General features: G+C 36.7%; 2 protein-coding genes across 2 annotated transcripts; one reads left to right on the forward strand and one right to left on the reverse strand.

The window, feature by feature from the left end:
- The first annotated feature begins 424 nt into the window (after positions 1-424).
- LOC133801396 (L-type lectin-domain containing receptor kinase IV.1-like) lies at positions 425-7,685 on the forward strand. Its single transcript, XM_062239587.1, has 3 exons — positions 425-1,575; positions 4,382-4,387; positions 6,392-7,685. Exons 1-3 carry the CDS (start codon positions 535-537, stop codon positions 7,346-7,348), a joined length of 2,004 nt encoding a protein of 667 aa, XP_062095571.1. The 5' UTR covers positions 425-534; the 3' UTR covers positions 7,349-7,685.
- A 5,560-nt stretch (positions 7,686-13,245) lies between these two features.
- On the reverse strand, positions 13,246-14,472 carry LOC133800394 (uncharacterized). The gene has a single exon (XM_062238350.1). It carries the CDS (start codon positions 14,470-14,472, stop codon positions 13,246-13,248), a length of 1,227 nt encoding a protein of 408 aa, XP_062094334.1.
- Positions 14,473-15,763: the final 1,291 nt, after the last annotated feature.

Genomic DNA, 15,763 nt, shown 5'->3' on the forward strand with positions numbered 1-15,763 from the left:
TTAAATGAATAAAAAATAATTAATTCTATATTTATCATTTTCTTTATTCTCTTTTCTCTATAAAATAAAAAAAAAATCTAAAACTTAAATGCTAAATAAATAAAAGAGCAATCTAATATCTGACAACCATTATAAAGTGATTTTTATTTAATAAAGATATATAGATATTTATTATGCATGTGTAATTGTGGTGGTCATACACACACTTCCATTTTATTGTTCGAAATTTATGAAGCAAGAGTTTAAATTTGTTCACAGAAGAAAACAAATTAGGATAAATATTAAGTTATAAAATTGTTTTAATTATATCAATTTTTTTTATATTTGTAATAGAGAATTTTAAGTATATATTATTATTAATGATCAAATTAATTGTCTTAATATTTATTCTAATATTATAGAAAAATAGTAAAATTTTGTCAATTCTAGCATAATTATAGATGGAGACTAGTTTATAACAATATAAGAAATCAAACAAAGGCATACTGTATCAATAGCAAGGAAAAAGTGCTTATAGATCGACTAGTTTAAGCCATGTTTTCTAAGCTTCCGATATCGCTTTTCTTACTATTCCTAAGCCTAACCATAACAGTAGTACCAGCTCCGTCCCAAGATGATCATGGTGGTCTCAGTTTTGTCTTCGATGGATTTAAGCCAGTCGACCTGGTCCTCGACGGCTTAGCTAAAATAACCTCCAATGGCCTGTTGAGGCTCACGAACAACACGAACCACCATACAGGTCATGCTTTCTTTCCCAAACCAGTAACCTTCAAAGCCACCCCAAACAACACCGTTTCTTCCTTCTCCACCACATTCGTCTTCGCCATCAGATCGAAGTTCGCCACTCTGAGCGGCCACGGCATCGTTTTCGTGATCGCTCCGACGAGAGGTCTTCCCGGAAGTTTCCATACCGGGCACCTTGGCCTTTTTAACGATTCCAACAATGGCAACGCCACCAACAGAGTCGGCGGCGTCGAGCTCGATACGGTTCTAAACACTGAGTACCAAGACAGAGACGTCGATCACGTGGGGATTGACATTAATGGTTTAACCTCTGTTAAAGCTGAACCGGCGGGGTATTTCGACGAGAAAACAGGTGGGTTTACGAACTTAACTCTAAGGAGTGGTAAGCCGATGAAGTTATGGGTCGAATATGACGCTGTTAAGAAGCAGACGAACGTGACTTTAGCTCCGGCCGAAGCTGTTAAACCCCGAAAACCGCTTCTGTCTTTGAACGAAGATCTTTCACCGATCATAAAGGACACCATGTATATTGGTTTTGCTTCCTCAACCGGCTCTATTATAAGTTATCACTATGTTCTGGGTTGGAGCTTTAAGATTAATGGCGAAGCTCAAGAGCTTGACTTTTCGAATCTCCCGAATCTGCCTCGGGTCGGACCCAAACCAAAATCCAAGCTTTTGACAATTGGGTTACCGGTGATTTGTTCGAGCTTGGTGGCGATCTTGAGTTTAGTTCTTATCATCAGAAGAAGGAGAAAATATGCAGAGGTACTTGAAGATTGGGAGGTCGAATATGGACCTCATAGATATAGATACAAAGATTTGTATATGGCTGTTGGAAAATAGGAAGAATTTTGGAGAGAATACTTAAATGGAAGAAGCTATATTTTATATCTCAACTTGTGTGATTTTTTGACTTGGTACAAAATGATGGGATTACATCTCTATTTATAGGACTCTATGGACTAATCTAAAAACATTATTAAATGACTAGCTTCTACATTTTTCTACATAATTCCCACTACTAACACAAGTGAAAGATAATTCTAGAAAATTCAAGAGTACTCAAACAAACAAGAAAACTCTAGAAACTTTAGTAAATATAGGAATAGTCTAGAAACTTTTAGTAACAACAAGAAAATTCTAGAAATTAACTATATTAAATCAAGTTTAATATTTCAACACCCCCCCTTAAACTTGATTTGTGACTCCAATAATACTGCGTAGTTTGATGAATGTTTCTCTCTTGAGTGGCTTCGTAAAAATGTCTGCTGCTTGATCTTGAGATTTGACATATTCCACTCTTACTTCTTTTCTACCAATGCATTCTCTTATGTAATGATAGCGAGTGTCGATGTGTTTGCTTCTTTCGTGAAAGACTGGATTCTTTGCTAGTGCAATTGCTGATTTGCTATCAACACGAATCTCAGTTGGCTCCTCTTGTGGCACGTTCAAATCCTTCAGCAACTTTCTTAGCCAAATAGCATGACAAACGCATGAAGTTGCAGCAACGTATTCGGCTTCACAAGTCGATAGCGTAACGATTGGTTGCTTTTTTGACATCCAAGTAAATGCTGTGTTTCCCATGAAGAACACAAATCCAGTGGTGCTCTTTCTATCGTCCAAGTCTCCACTCCAATCACTATCACTATATCCAACTATCTCATAATTGTTAGAGGATGAATAAAATAGCCCATAATTGGTCGTACCTTTGATGTACCGAAGTATTCTCTTTGCAGTTTTCAAATGAGTTGTTGTTGGAGCTTCCATAAAGCGGCTAACGATTCCAACAGCATAGAGAATATCCGACCTTGTACAAGTTAGGTAGCGCAGACTTCCAACAAGGCTTTTGAAAAGAGTTGGATCCACTTTTCCTCCTTCGTCATGCTTTGACAATTTTATTCCACATTTTATTGGTGTGCTAACTGGATTAGAATCATCCATCTTGAACTTCTTAAGTACTTCCTTAGCATAGCCTTCTTGAGTGATGAAAATGCCTTCGTCTTCTTGCTTCACCTCAATGCCGAGGTAATAAGACATGAGCCCAATATCTGTCATCTCGAACTCTTTTGCCATATCTTTCTTTAACTCCTCAAACATACTTGAGTTGCCTCCAGTGAAGATCAAGTCATCCACATACAAGCATACAATCAAGATATCTTCATTCTTAATTTTGATATAGAGTGCATGCTCATATGGACACTTGGTGAAATTCTTGTCTTGAAAGTACTTGTCGATTCGAGTATTCCAAGCTCTCGGCGCTTGCTTTAGGCCATATAAAGCCTTCTTCAACTTCAAAACTTTTCCTTCATGCCCTTTTACTTCATAGCCCAATGGTTGCTCGATGTAGACTTCTTCCTCGAGGAAACCATTTAAGAAAGCAGACTTTACATCCATTTGGTGGATCTTCCATCTATTTTGGGCTGCTAAAGAAATTATTAGTCTAACAGTTTCAAGACGAGCAACTGGAGCAAATACCTCATCATAGTCGATGCCTTCCCTTTGACTATAGCCTTTTGCCACCAATCTTGCTTTATATCTCTCCACCTCGCCTTTAGCATTCTTCTTTTCCTTGTACACCCACTTTACTCCAATTGGCTTGTATCCTTGTGGAAGAGTAGCTGGCTCCCATGTGTCGTTCTTTGTAATTGAATTGATTTCTTCATCCATCGCATCTCTCCATTTCTTGCTTCTTAATGCTTCTTGGTAGCTTAGAGGTTCACGATCACCAAATAGACACATAAGAGAAATGTCATTTTGATTCTCAGTTACCTCATAAAGTTCTTGCAAGCTTCTAAAGCGTGGCGTCTTTTCATTTGAGCTCTCACTTGAATCTTCTTGTATATTTCCAGTTGGCGAGATTGGTGGAGTAGTAGGTTCTTGAAGTTCTTCTTCCATCCTTGGTTGCTCCGCTACATCTTCCTCTTCAAAGTAAGGAAGAAAATCATACTCGTCTTCTTCTGTGTTCCAATTCCAAGAATCTTCTTCATCAAACTCTACGTCGCGACTGATGATAGTTTTTCCGGTAATTGGGTTGTACAACTTGTAGCCTTTGGATCTTGAGTCATAGCCGATGAAGATGTACTTCTCACTTTTGTCATCAAGCTTCGTTCTCTTCTGATCGGGAACATGAACATAAGCAATACTTCCAAAGACTCTGAGGTGAGAAATTCCAGGTTTTCTTCCACTCCATGCTTCTTGAGGTGTCTTCTCATGTACACTTCTTGTTGGAGAGCGATTCACCAAGTAGACTGCGCAAGCTATCGCTTCAGCCCAAAACTCCTTTGGCATTCTTTTGCTTTTGAGCATGCTGCGAGCCATGTTGAGTAGGGTTCGATTCTTCCTCTCTGCCACTCCATTTTGTTGGGGGGATCTTGGCACTATTAATGGACGACGAATTCCATGATCTTCACAATATTTTTTGAACTCATTTGATGTGAACTCTCCTCCTCGGTCAGATCTCATGGCCTTAATAGGAAGACCACTTTCTTTTTCAACTAGAGCTTTGAATTTCTTGAAATTCTCGAACACTTCTGATTTCTCCTTCAAGAAATAAACCCATACTTTTCTTGAAAAATCATCAATAAAGAGGAGGAAGTATTTACTCTTACCAAATGAGTTTGGTTTAATTGGGCCACAGACGTCAGTGTGTACGAGCTCAAGCGGCTTTGTGGCTCTTGATAGTGACTCCTTTGGAAAACTTCTTCGGGATTGCTTTCCAAGCAAACATCCTTCACAAAGTTGATCTGGTTGGTTGATGCATGGAAGGCCTCTCACCATCTCCTTCTTCTCTAAGAGTTTAAGCCCGCCAAAATTGAGATGTCCAAAGCGTAGATGCCAAAGCCATGATGACTCATTGTAGCAGGCCTTTAAACACTTCGAAACATCATGTTGAATATTCAAGAGAAACATTCTATTCTTTGTCATGGGAACCTTGGCGATCAAATTACTTTTATCATCTCTTAAGAAAAGGTTATTTTCTTTTAAGTGAATATCATAACCTTTCTCTAGTAATTGACCCAAACTCAAAATATTATTTTTCATGTTGGGCACAAAGTAAACATTTGAGATGAATTGATGGCCTCCATTTTTCAAGCGTATAAGAATCTTACCTTTGCCTTCCACGGGTATTTTTGATTCATCTCCAAAAGAGACATTCCCTTTTACCATTTGATTGAGCTCCACAAACATTCTTCTTTCTCCGCACATGTGATTGCTAGCGTCGGTGTCAAGATACCATTTATTTTCTTGACCTTCATCTTTGTCTTTGCAGGCAAGCAACAAAGTTCCTTCTTCTCCACCTTTGTCTTCGGCGAAATTGGCTCTTTCTTCGACCCTCCTTGATCTACATTCGGAGGCATAATGACCGTACTTGTTGCAATTGTAGCACTTGATGTGAGATTTGTCACTCCTTGACAATGAGTTGCCTCTTCCGCGCCCTCTTGGTGCTTGTGAATTTCGACTTCGTTCTCCATTGTTGAAATTGTTGTTATTATAGCCACCCCTTCCTTCTCTTCGTTGTCCTCGACCACGTCCACGTTCGCTTCCTTGGTCACGTCCTCTTCCTTTTTGATCTTTACTGTTGTCAGAATTTTCTTCTTCCAAGGTGAGCTTTAGTAATTGCTCCATTTTCTCCTTTCGCTTCTTTTTCCTTTTTTGTTTCTCCTCATAGGCTTGTAAAGAACCCATGAGTTGCTCAATAGTCATGGATTCTAAATCTTTATTCTCTTCAATGATTGTAGCAATGTACTCAAAGGTTGGACTCACAGTACGAAGAATTTTTTCTATAACCTTTACTTCACTAATTTCTTCGCCATTTCTTCTTAACTGATTGACAATTGATAATTCTCTAGTGAAATAATCAGAAATTGATTCAGCATCTTCCATAAATAATGTTTCAAAATCACCTCTAAGAGCTTGAAGACGGATCTTTTTCACTTGCTCCGCTCCTTTGTTGCAAGTTTGAAGCTTCTCCCACGCTTCTTTGGCCGTCGTTGCATTTGAGATCTTCTCGAACGCATCTTCATCCACCGCTTGATAGATGAGGTAGAGAGCTTTCTTGTCCCTCTTTCTTGAATCCCTTAAGGCATCTCGTTGAGCTTGGGAAAGAGCAACATCATCTTGCTCCTTATGACCTTTCTCAACAATATCCCACACATCTTGAGCTCCTAGTAGTGCCTTCATCTTAATACTCCAATTGTCATAGTTGCTCTTAGTGAGCATTGGAACTTGGAAGGGGATCATTCCTCCACTTGCCATTTTTCTTCACAAACTTGGCTCTGGTACCACTTTGTTGGAAAATAGGAAGAATTTTGGAGAGAATACTTAAATGGAAGAAGCTATATTTTATATCTCAACTTGTGTGATTTTTTGACTTGGTACAAAATGATGGGATTACATCTCTATTTATAGGACTCTATGGACTAATCTAGAAACATTATTAAATGACTAGCTTCTACATTTTTCTACATAATTCCCACTACTAACACAAGTGAAAGATAATTCTAGAAAATTCAAGAGTACTCAAACAAACAAGAAAACTCTAGAAACTTTAGTAAATATAGGAATAGTCTAGAAACTTTTAGAAACAACAAGAAAATTCTAGAAATTAACTATATTAAATCAAGTTTAATATTTCAACAATGGCAAGGGTTTCAAGGACAAAAATTTATTGGGTAGGGGAGGATTTGGTAAAGTCTATAAAGGAGTATTGCCCTCCAAAACAGAGATCGCTGTCAAAAGAATCTCTCACGAATCAAGACAGGGTATGAGAGAATTCGTGGCTGAAATTGTAACTCTCGGCCGGCTCCGACACCGGAATGTATTACCCCTTTTAGGCTATTGTCGCGGGAAAGGTGAACTTCTTCTAGTCTACGACTACATGCCCAATGGCAGCCTAGACAAGTACCTATACAACAACCCAAAAACGACACTAAATTGGCACCAAAGATTTGGGGTCATAAAGGGAGTTGCCTCAGGTCTATGCTACCTTCACTATCAGTGGGAACAAGTCGTCATCCACCGTGACGTGAAAGCCAGTAACGTACTAGTTGACAGCGAGTTAAACGGCCGGTTAGGAGACTTTGGTTTAGCTAGATTGTATGACCATGGAACCGATCCTCAAACAACTCGCATCGTTGGAACATTCGGCTACCTCGCCCCAGAGCATACCAGAACCGGAAAGGCCACAACGAGCTCCGACGTCTTCGCATTCGGAGCTTTTCTGCTTGAGGTGGCATGCAGACGACGGCCCATAGATGGGAGAGGTTCATCGGAGGAAGAGTTAGTTTTGGTGGACTGGGTTTTCTCATGTTGGAGCAAAGGAAGGATTATTGAGGCCATAGATGTAAATTTGATAGAATCAGATTCTGTCGTATCAGAGGAGGAAATAGAGTTAGTATTGACACTGGGGTTGTTGTGTTCACATTCGGAGCCGGGGGTCAGACCGAGCATGAGGCAAGTGGTGTCCTTTTTGGAGAGAGATGTGTCATTGCCGGACTTGTCGACAATGGGACTCACTGCTGCGGGGTTGATGTTCGTGCATAAAGAAGTGTTGTCGTCGTCGTCATCTTCTATGGCTCACTCACTCCTCTCAGGTGGTCGATGAGTTGATTCTCAATCCTACACGTGAACTCACTTCACCTAGGTACATGGTAAGTCACTCTGCATGGGAGGTAAGTGCTTTTTTTAGTAGTGAGAACGCCATTAATAACACAGAAAGTACTATACGAGACCACCTCATAGTGTTATGGAAATTCCCTAATAATTCACATATTTCTTTATAACAAAGAGAATTAAAATGTTAATAATTTATATTATTGTCCTATAGAAATGTGAAACTTTGCTCTCGAGAGAAACTTAGGGGTTTTTATAAAGATGGTGTCTATTTGTGAGTCTTTCTACTTTATTGATGGGGTTAGTAGTTTTTATGAGGGTGTTTTGTTGTGTTGGTTTAGAAAGCCCCTTAACGCGTTTATCTTGGATAATTCTCGGAAGGAATATCTCGTTGTTGTTTAGAGAATTGCTAAGATGTATTATTGGTGTCTACCACCATAATGAGTTGACATACTATTATTGGTGTAATCTAATATCGAGTGACACTTAGATGTTTATTAATCATTTGGCTCATATTTAAATTTTATGACCTTACATGGAGTCTACTAATGTTGTATTATTTTAAATAATGGTATATGATTATTGGTTTTTAGACTTTTTTTTAGAATTGATAACCTTTTAATATTTGATCATTGTAAATGACTTAGCAAATCAATATATTGGTCATTTGAATCTCCTTTGCATGCAGTTGACTTATTGTGAGTGTTGTATGGTTGACTCTATAAATAAAATTTACATTTTATCTTACAAAAATGTGAAACTTTGACCATTAATAAATAAATTATACTTATTGATTTTAAGTCTTTTCAATAAGTTTTACTTAAATGATTAAGAGAACTTAACAATTAAATTGTTTACACACTTAATATAATCCTAAGAGAGGTTTTTTGTTTCTTTTACCTCTTTATGTATTTTAATCAAAATCTTATTATATATTATTTTAATTAAAATAGTGTGAAACTTAATAGAAGAAACTAAAGGGAAGCTTTCTACGTCGTCATACCCAATTTTCTCACCAAAAAGTCTTTTGATAAATTCATATATACTACCATGAGAAAAAATAAGGAAAAAAACAACATTCCAAAGTGAAGGTTCCCTTCTAGCTACGTGGTCTAGACTAGACTAGAGTTGTCACAACGAGAAGGTTCCAAAGATAATTGGTCTTCTTAATTAGTAGGAAAGTCATCAACAATGGACTTTTGAAGAATCAATTTTTTGGTGTCCAAAAACTCTTAATTTGTAGGGAACAAAACATTCCGTGGCAATCCCCAACAGAGCTACGCTCAGCTCCGGCTCAAACGCATACTCAAATAATAATAATAATAATAATAATAATAATAATAATAATAATAATTTGTGAGGATAATTAGTAACTAGTTTAAAATGTTGCTTTAAGTCCCCAAGAAAAAAAAAATTTGGCACCAAAAATCATAAAATAATCTAAAAGATTGTATTTAAGTTACTAAGTGGTTTTTTTACACTTAAATCAATAAATACGTGGTCTCACATATTACACTTAAATCACTAAATAGTCTTTTTATTGCAAAAGTCACAATTTACATTAATTTGTCTTAATTTTAATTAATTAATAAAAATTTAATTATATATTTCTAATATTAATTTTTTTTTTAAATCTATTTTAAAAATAAAAAATAATTTAAAAGTTTTAACATGAATTTTTTTTTTAATTTTAAATAAATAAAGTTTTAATTCAGGTTAAGTTGTACAATTTTCTAAAACTTAATTTTAAGTAAAATTAAATACTTTTTCATGTTAGAAATTTTTAATTATTTTTTTATTTTTAAAACAGATTTCAAATAATTTTTTAAAGTTAGAAATGTATTTTTTTAGATTTTTATTAACTAATTAGAATTAAGACAAAATTGGTATAAAATATGATCTTTGCAACAACAAAACTATTTAGTAACTTAAGTGCAACATTTCATACTACTTACTGATTTTTGTCACAAAAAAATTACTTAGTGACTTAAGTGCAACATTTTAGATTACTTACTAATTTTTGTCACTAAAAAACTATATAGTAATTTATTTACAACTTTTTAGACTACTTATTGATTTTCGCCCCAAATTTTCCATATAATAATGTATTCTCTTTATTTAATCTTTACTAATTGATTTAGTGTCTCATCTCAAAAACAATAACAACAAATTTCAATGTCAAAATATTTAATCTTTAATAAAATAAAAATAAAAGCTCACCTGACCCATGTAAAGTCCGTATATGGATTTTTACATAATGTAACACATTTTTTTTTAATATATATAGGTTTTTTTCCTTTCAATTATTACTACTTTTAAATCGTGTGCCTCGAATTTTTTCGTTATTAAAAATATCCCTCCCCCTTGAATTATGCATGTTATTTTTTTTTTTTTTGGGTAAATCAGCTCAAAATTGTATTATGCACAAAACCAAATACAAACACCAATCAATTAATTACAATGTAATTGCCCCACCCAATCTATATCCTCTTTGCTAAAGCCTTTTGTATCTATGAAAGTAAATCTATTAAAGATTTCTCTTTTTATATTTCTAATTACATTTGTGACTATTGGAGATTTAGAGTTCCATAAAGCATCATTCCTAGAGCACCAAATATGATACACACTTGCAGTAATCGCACATAAGTACATCCGCCTTCGACAGTTGGAATGACCACAACGCCTAACCCAATTCACTATTCCACGAAGCTGGCACAAATTAGTCCCAATACCCATCCAGTTCAACACCTCATGAATGCACCTAGTACTAAAGGCACAGCCATAAAAGATGTGCTCATGAGTTTCATTAACCTGCCCACACAACACACAGCAAGTATCAATATTGAAACCAAAACGAAGCAATCTGTCTTTGGTTTGTAATCTCTTCTTGAGAGCAAGCCATGCTATGAACTTATGCTTGGGAATACTCATCCTATCCCATATAAGAGTGTAGTTCCATCTGGTCTCATTCAAGCTCTTCAAACGTCTATACAAGGCAACTATACTAAAGGTATTCTTTCGGAACTCTGCTGCAACCAAACATGCTCGAAATTCCTCCTTGATCTGAACTATTTTAGACCAATACCAGCTGCTTGTAGAGGGAGGCTTATAGCTCCACCACTCCTTCTCTTTCAAATACACATTGTGAATCCATTTGACCCACAAATTATCTTCTTTTTTTTCAATTGCCCAAACAAATTTACCAACTGCACATTTATTCCATAAACCAACATCTCTAAAGCCAAGACCTCCATTCTTTTTAGTCTTACAAGTCTCCTCCCAAGCCACTTGACCAGGCCCATCATAATCAACTCTTCCTTTCCAAAGGAAAGCTCGGCAAAGCTGATTTATTCTTTTCACAACAGCCTTCGGAAGAATAACTATTTGAGACCAGTAGGTATTAATAGAAAATAGGACTGAGTTAATTAAAACACACCTGCCAGCAAACGAAAGGTTTCGAGTGCTCCAAGTGCGAATTCTTAGCATCATTTTGTCCACCAAGCATTCACAATCCGCCTTTGTGATACGCTTGTTGCTGATCTTCATCCCTAAATAATTGAAAGGTAAGAGACCTTTTTTAAACCCAGTCATTCCAGTCAATCTAACCCAAGTCTCATCTTCCATCAATGCTCCATATATAGCTGATTTACCTTTGTTTGCAATAAGACCAGAGCTATCTGAAAATAGTTGAAAACCTTTTAACAGTAAAAGAGCTGAATCAAAGTCTTCTTTGCTTAACAATAACAGATCGTCAGCAAAACAAAGGTGAGTAAGTCTCAACCCCTCACATCTTGGGTGGAACCTAAATCTTTGGTGCTCCGTCACTTTGACAAGAATTCTTGAAAGATACTCCATCCCAATAACAAAAAGCAGAGGAGACATTGGATCCCCTTGACGTAACCCCCTCTTGGAAGCCAGATATCCATTAATGGATCCATTTATCATGAAGGAATACTGAGGAGTTGTCACACAAGCCATGATTAGCTCTATAAACTTGCTGGGAAATTTAAGCGCCACTAACATTTCTTGTAAGAAGTCCCAGTCAAGGGTATCATAAGCTTTTTGAAGATCAATTTTCATCAAACAAGTAGGCCGCGCACTCTTCCTTCCATAATGTCTCACTAAATCTTGACAAATCATGATGTTGTGAGCTATAAACCTCCCTTTAACAAAGCTACTTTGATTTTCTGAGATGATGGAGGGCAGAACCTCTCTCAGCCTAGCACAAATCATCTTAGTGGCCACTTTATACACTACATTACAGCAGGCAATCGGCCTATAATCACTCACATTCTGAGGACATTTCGTCTTAGGGATGAGTGTGATAGTAGTAGTGTTGATTTCTTTTAAAATTTTCCCCGAGTGAAGAAACGAAAGCAGTGCTTTAACCAAATCCTCACCTGTAATATCCCATGTATGCTTGAAAAAAGCACTGTTGTACCCATCAGGTCCTGGAGCCTTATCATTTGGAATCGAGTACACAGCTGCCTTGACCTCAGCTTCGGTAAATCTCTATAACAAGAACTCAGCTTGACTCTCCGAAATAACCTGCCCTTCTTGAACAATACTAGCAATCACTGATTTCCTTCTCACTGTGTTCATTCCCAACAAGTCCGAATAATACTCTTGAAAAGCATGGCTCACTCCATCTTGAGTATAATTTCGATTCCCTTGAAGATCCCAAGTAGAATAGATTGCATTTTGAATTCTTCTGCTTCTAATACTGTTATGAAACAGTTTCGTGTTTTGATCCCCTTCTTTCAACCACTGAATTTTCACTTTCTGTTTAAGAAATTGTAACATATCCTCATGAGCCTCTACATACTTTTTCCTGGCTGTAATCTCTTCATGGAACAAGGAAATGTCACCTGGGTGCTCTCTTATCTTCTCTTGAACTTTGATCAACTCAGAAAAGGTCTCTGTATCTTTAACAAACACATCACCTTTCCCTTCTTTATTAATCAATCTCAAAACAGCTCTTAACCTCTTCAATTTCGCAACCAGCCTATACATTGGGTTCCCATGAACCTCTTCCTCCCAACTTTGAGCTACTTTCCGATGGAAATCCATATAAGTACTCCAGAAATTAAATTACCTAAATGGTTTCCTAACTTCCTGCTGAGGGTAGACTGCTACCACAAATGGACAGTGGTCAAAATCCCCCTCCGGCAAGAAACTCACTTCAGCAGCCTCAAAAACTTCAATCCAATGATCATTAGCTAAAACTCGATCAATATTTGCATAAACTCTAGCTTTTCCTTCTTGTTTATTGTTCCAAGTAAAAAGGGAACCAGAAAATTTAACATCTTCAAGGCCACAATACTGAACACAGTTCTGAAAAGGAAATAAATCCGAGCCATCTCCAGTGTAACGAAGTCTATCCTCAGTTGACAAGATAACATTAAAGTCCCCTAACACAAGCCAAGGGAATTTAACTTCAAGCTTAATTTTTTCCAAATCGCTCCATAAGCTCTCTCTCCCTTTAATGTCATTGAATGCATACACTGAAGTGAGTTCAAACTTCTCACCAGATTTGGCTTCCACAATACAATGCATCCATTGACTTGAGCTTCCTTGAATAGTCACATCAAAACTTCTAGGATTCCAAGCCACAATAATTCTGCCATTAGGATGATTCATCAAATTAGTAGAAAAACACCACCCTTGAAACATATGGAGGTATAAGGCTCCCATTTTGGCAGCCTTAACCCTTGTTTCTAGGAGACAAACAAAGCCCACATGATGAGTAGAAATCATTTTCATAACTTCTCTTTGTTTATTGACTTTGTTAATTCCCTAACATTGCACCCCAACAACTTATCCATCTACTACTGGAGGAGCTCCCCCTCCAGTAGTAGTGTCCCTTTCCTCCTGATCTTCACCTTCTTCCTACCCCTGCCTACCATCCTCATCATTCAAAAGATTGAAAGAATTATCAACGATCACTGGTGGTATGCTACCAATCTGAACTCTTTTACTTTTGGCTTTCTCAAAACCCTCTGCATCAATCACTTTATCCCCCCCCCCCCCTTGCGATCCTTCTTTCTTTGTAAACTGCACTGGAATTGTACTAGCATCTTGTATGACTTTTGGCTTCCAGAATTTACCAGGAACATTTTGTTTCTTCTTCTTGCAGACCTCCTGTTTATGCCCAAATCCTTGGCAGCTAACACAACAGTCTGGCTTCCATTCATAATAGAGGTCAACATACACTGCTTCTCCATTTTCATCTCTAAATTTAATCACATTCGGTAGCTCTTGAGAGATATTTACTTCAATCAACACCCGAGCATATTGTAATTTTTCTCTAGCCAAAGTTGCTCTATCTTGCCGAATATACTTACCCACAGAATTCACAATTTTTGTCATAGCCTTCTCTCCCCAAAACTTTAAGTCCAAATTACATAATTGAACCCAAATTGGCACATTCAAAACAACCTCTCTAGTAAATCTAGTATTCGGATCCCAGTTCTTCATTATTATTGGTTTTTTATCAAAAAAGTGATAGCCTCCATTCATGATCTCATCTTTTTCCTCCAGAGTATTGAACCTCACCATGAACACACCTGGTGCTAATAAACCAACTTTCTCCACTCCTTTCCCCCTCCAAATTCTTCTAAAGAATCCCTCCGTTACTGAAATAGGAGAATTAGATCCCAACACATAGCAAACTATTGCTGTACTCCAGTATAGGATCTCATCTTCTATGTCCTCTGGCTCAATTTGCACACAATCAACATCTTCCCCTAATTTTCCAATCTTATCCTCTAATTCAAGATTTAGAATCGGAATTAGTTTAGGTTTACTTGAATCATTAGATGGAACAGGATCCCCTTTCAGCGCACTAACCCAATCCTTCAGCGTCGATTTCACCTCTGAATGTTGTTCCAGTATCTTCTTCGATTTAGGCGTTTCTCTGCGGGCTGGAGCTTCAGATTCAGTGATATCGGCAACCTCATCTTCTGCCTCCTCTGCCGAGTCCATATTGAAATCTATAGCCTCCACTCCAAGAATTTCATTCATAGATTTCTGTTTCTTTACTGGATCTGAGGATGATGGACCTTTCTTCTTCTTCACTGTGACTTTCTTCTTCGAAACCCTCGGTCTCCCCGCCATGGCGCCAGCTCAAGCTGAGAGAAGAGCGAGTCTTGTTACCTTTAAAAGAGAAGAATAATTATGCATGTTATTAAGTTATAGAACTTCCGCTAGTTTCTATCCTATATATGTGGCCAACAAAATGTTACGTGGCACTTTCACAACTGATGTACCATAGTCACATCAGTATCATGTGTATAATTCAAAAAAAATTTAAAAATCTATTTTCTTATTAAAAATTAATATTGCCAATTGTGTTCTTTAAAAATGATTTTAATTTTTTAAATAACATTTAAAACTTAAATCTTTAATTAATACAAATAGCAATATTAATTAATAAAATAAATAACAAAAACGGAAAAAATGAAAGAAAAAAAAAGATGTTTTCTCTTGACAATTTGGGTTTCTCCCTCTATTCGCCCCTCACCTCCCTCTCTATTTATCACTCTCTTCGACCCATAGGTAGATTTGTGCTTTGGGCTCATCAATGTTGGAAGGCGGAGTTGGGTTCATCGTCACACACATAGGACTAGGCATGCGACTAGAAAACGGTGACGCTCCATGGAGGTAGAGGTTGTGTTATGATTGGTTAAATACATAGTGAAATTGGTTAAATAAATAATGAGAATGATTCAATTATATCTAACCACACTTGGGAAATTTTTTATCTACAACAAGGATCAAATCCAATAGGTTGTAAGTGGGTATTTCGAAGAAAGTATCACACTAATGGGACCACTCAAGCCTTTAAGGTAATGTTGGTGGCCAAAGGGTTTAGAAAAAAGGAAGACATAGATCATTTTGATACATATGCATCGATAGCAATGACAACATCAATAAGAATGTTATTTTCCTTATCATCAATACACAACCTATATGTTCATCAAATGGATGTCAAAAAAGAAATCCTAAATGGTAATCTCAATGAGGAGGTTTACATGGAACAATCAGAAGGGTTTGTTCTAAGAGGAAATGAACATAAGGTGTGTAAGCTTGTTAAATCATTATATGGTTTAAAACAAGCACCAAAACAATGGCATGAGAAGTTTAATGAAGTCATTGTTTCATATGGGTTTAGACACAATAGTGTAGACAAATACTTATACTCTAAGACTTGTGATGAATATTTCATCCTAGTGTGTTTGTATGTTGATGATATATTGATATTAAGTAATGACATGAAAAGCATAATAGAAACAAAATACCTTGGAGAGGTCGATACCACACTAGGTATCAAGGTTAGAAGAAATGTTGATGGATATGCCTTAGGTCAAGCTCATTATATTGAGAAGATGCTTGCATGTTTGATCAT

Source organism: Humulus lupulus, chromosome 9, assembly GCF_963169125.1.
Source record: "Humulus lupulus chromosome 9, drHumLupu1.1, whole genome shotgun sequence".
NCBI classification, from domain to species: domain Eukaryota; kingdom Viridiplantae; phylum Streptophyta; class Magnoliopsida; order Rosales; family Cannabaceae; genus Humulus; species Humulus lupulus.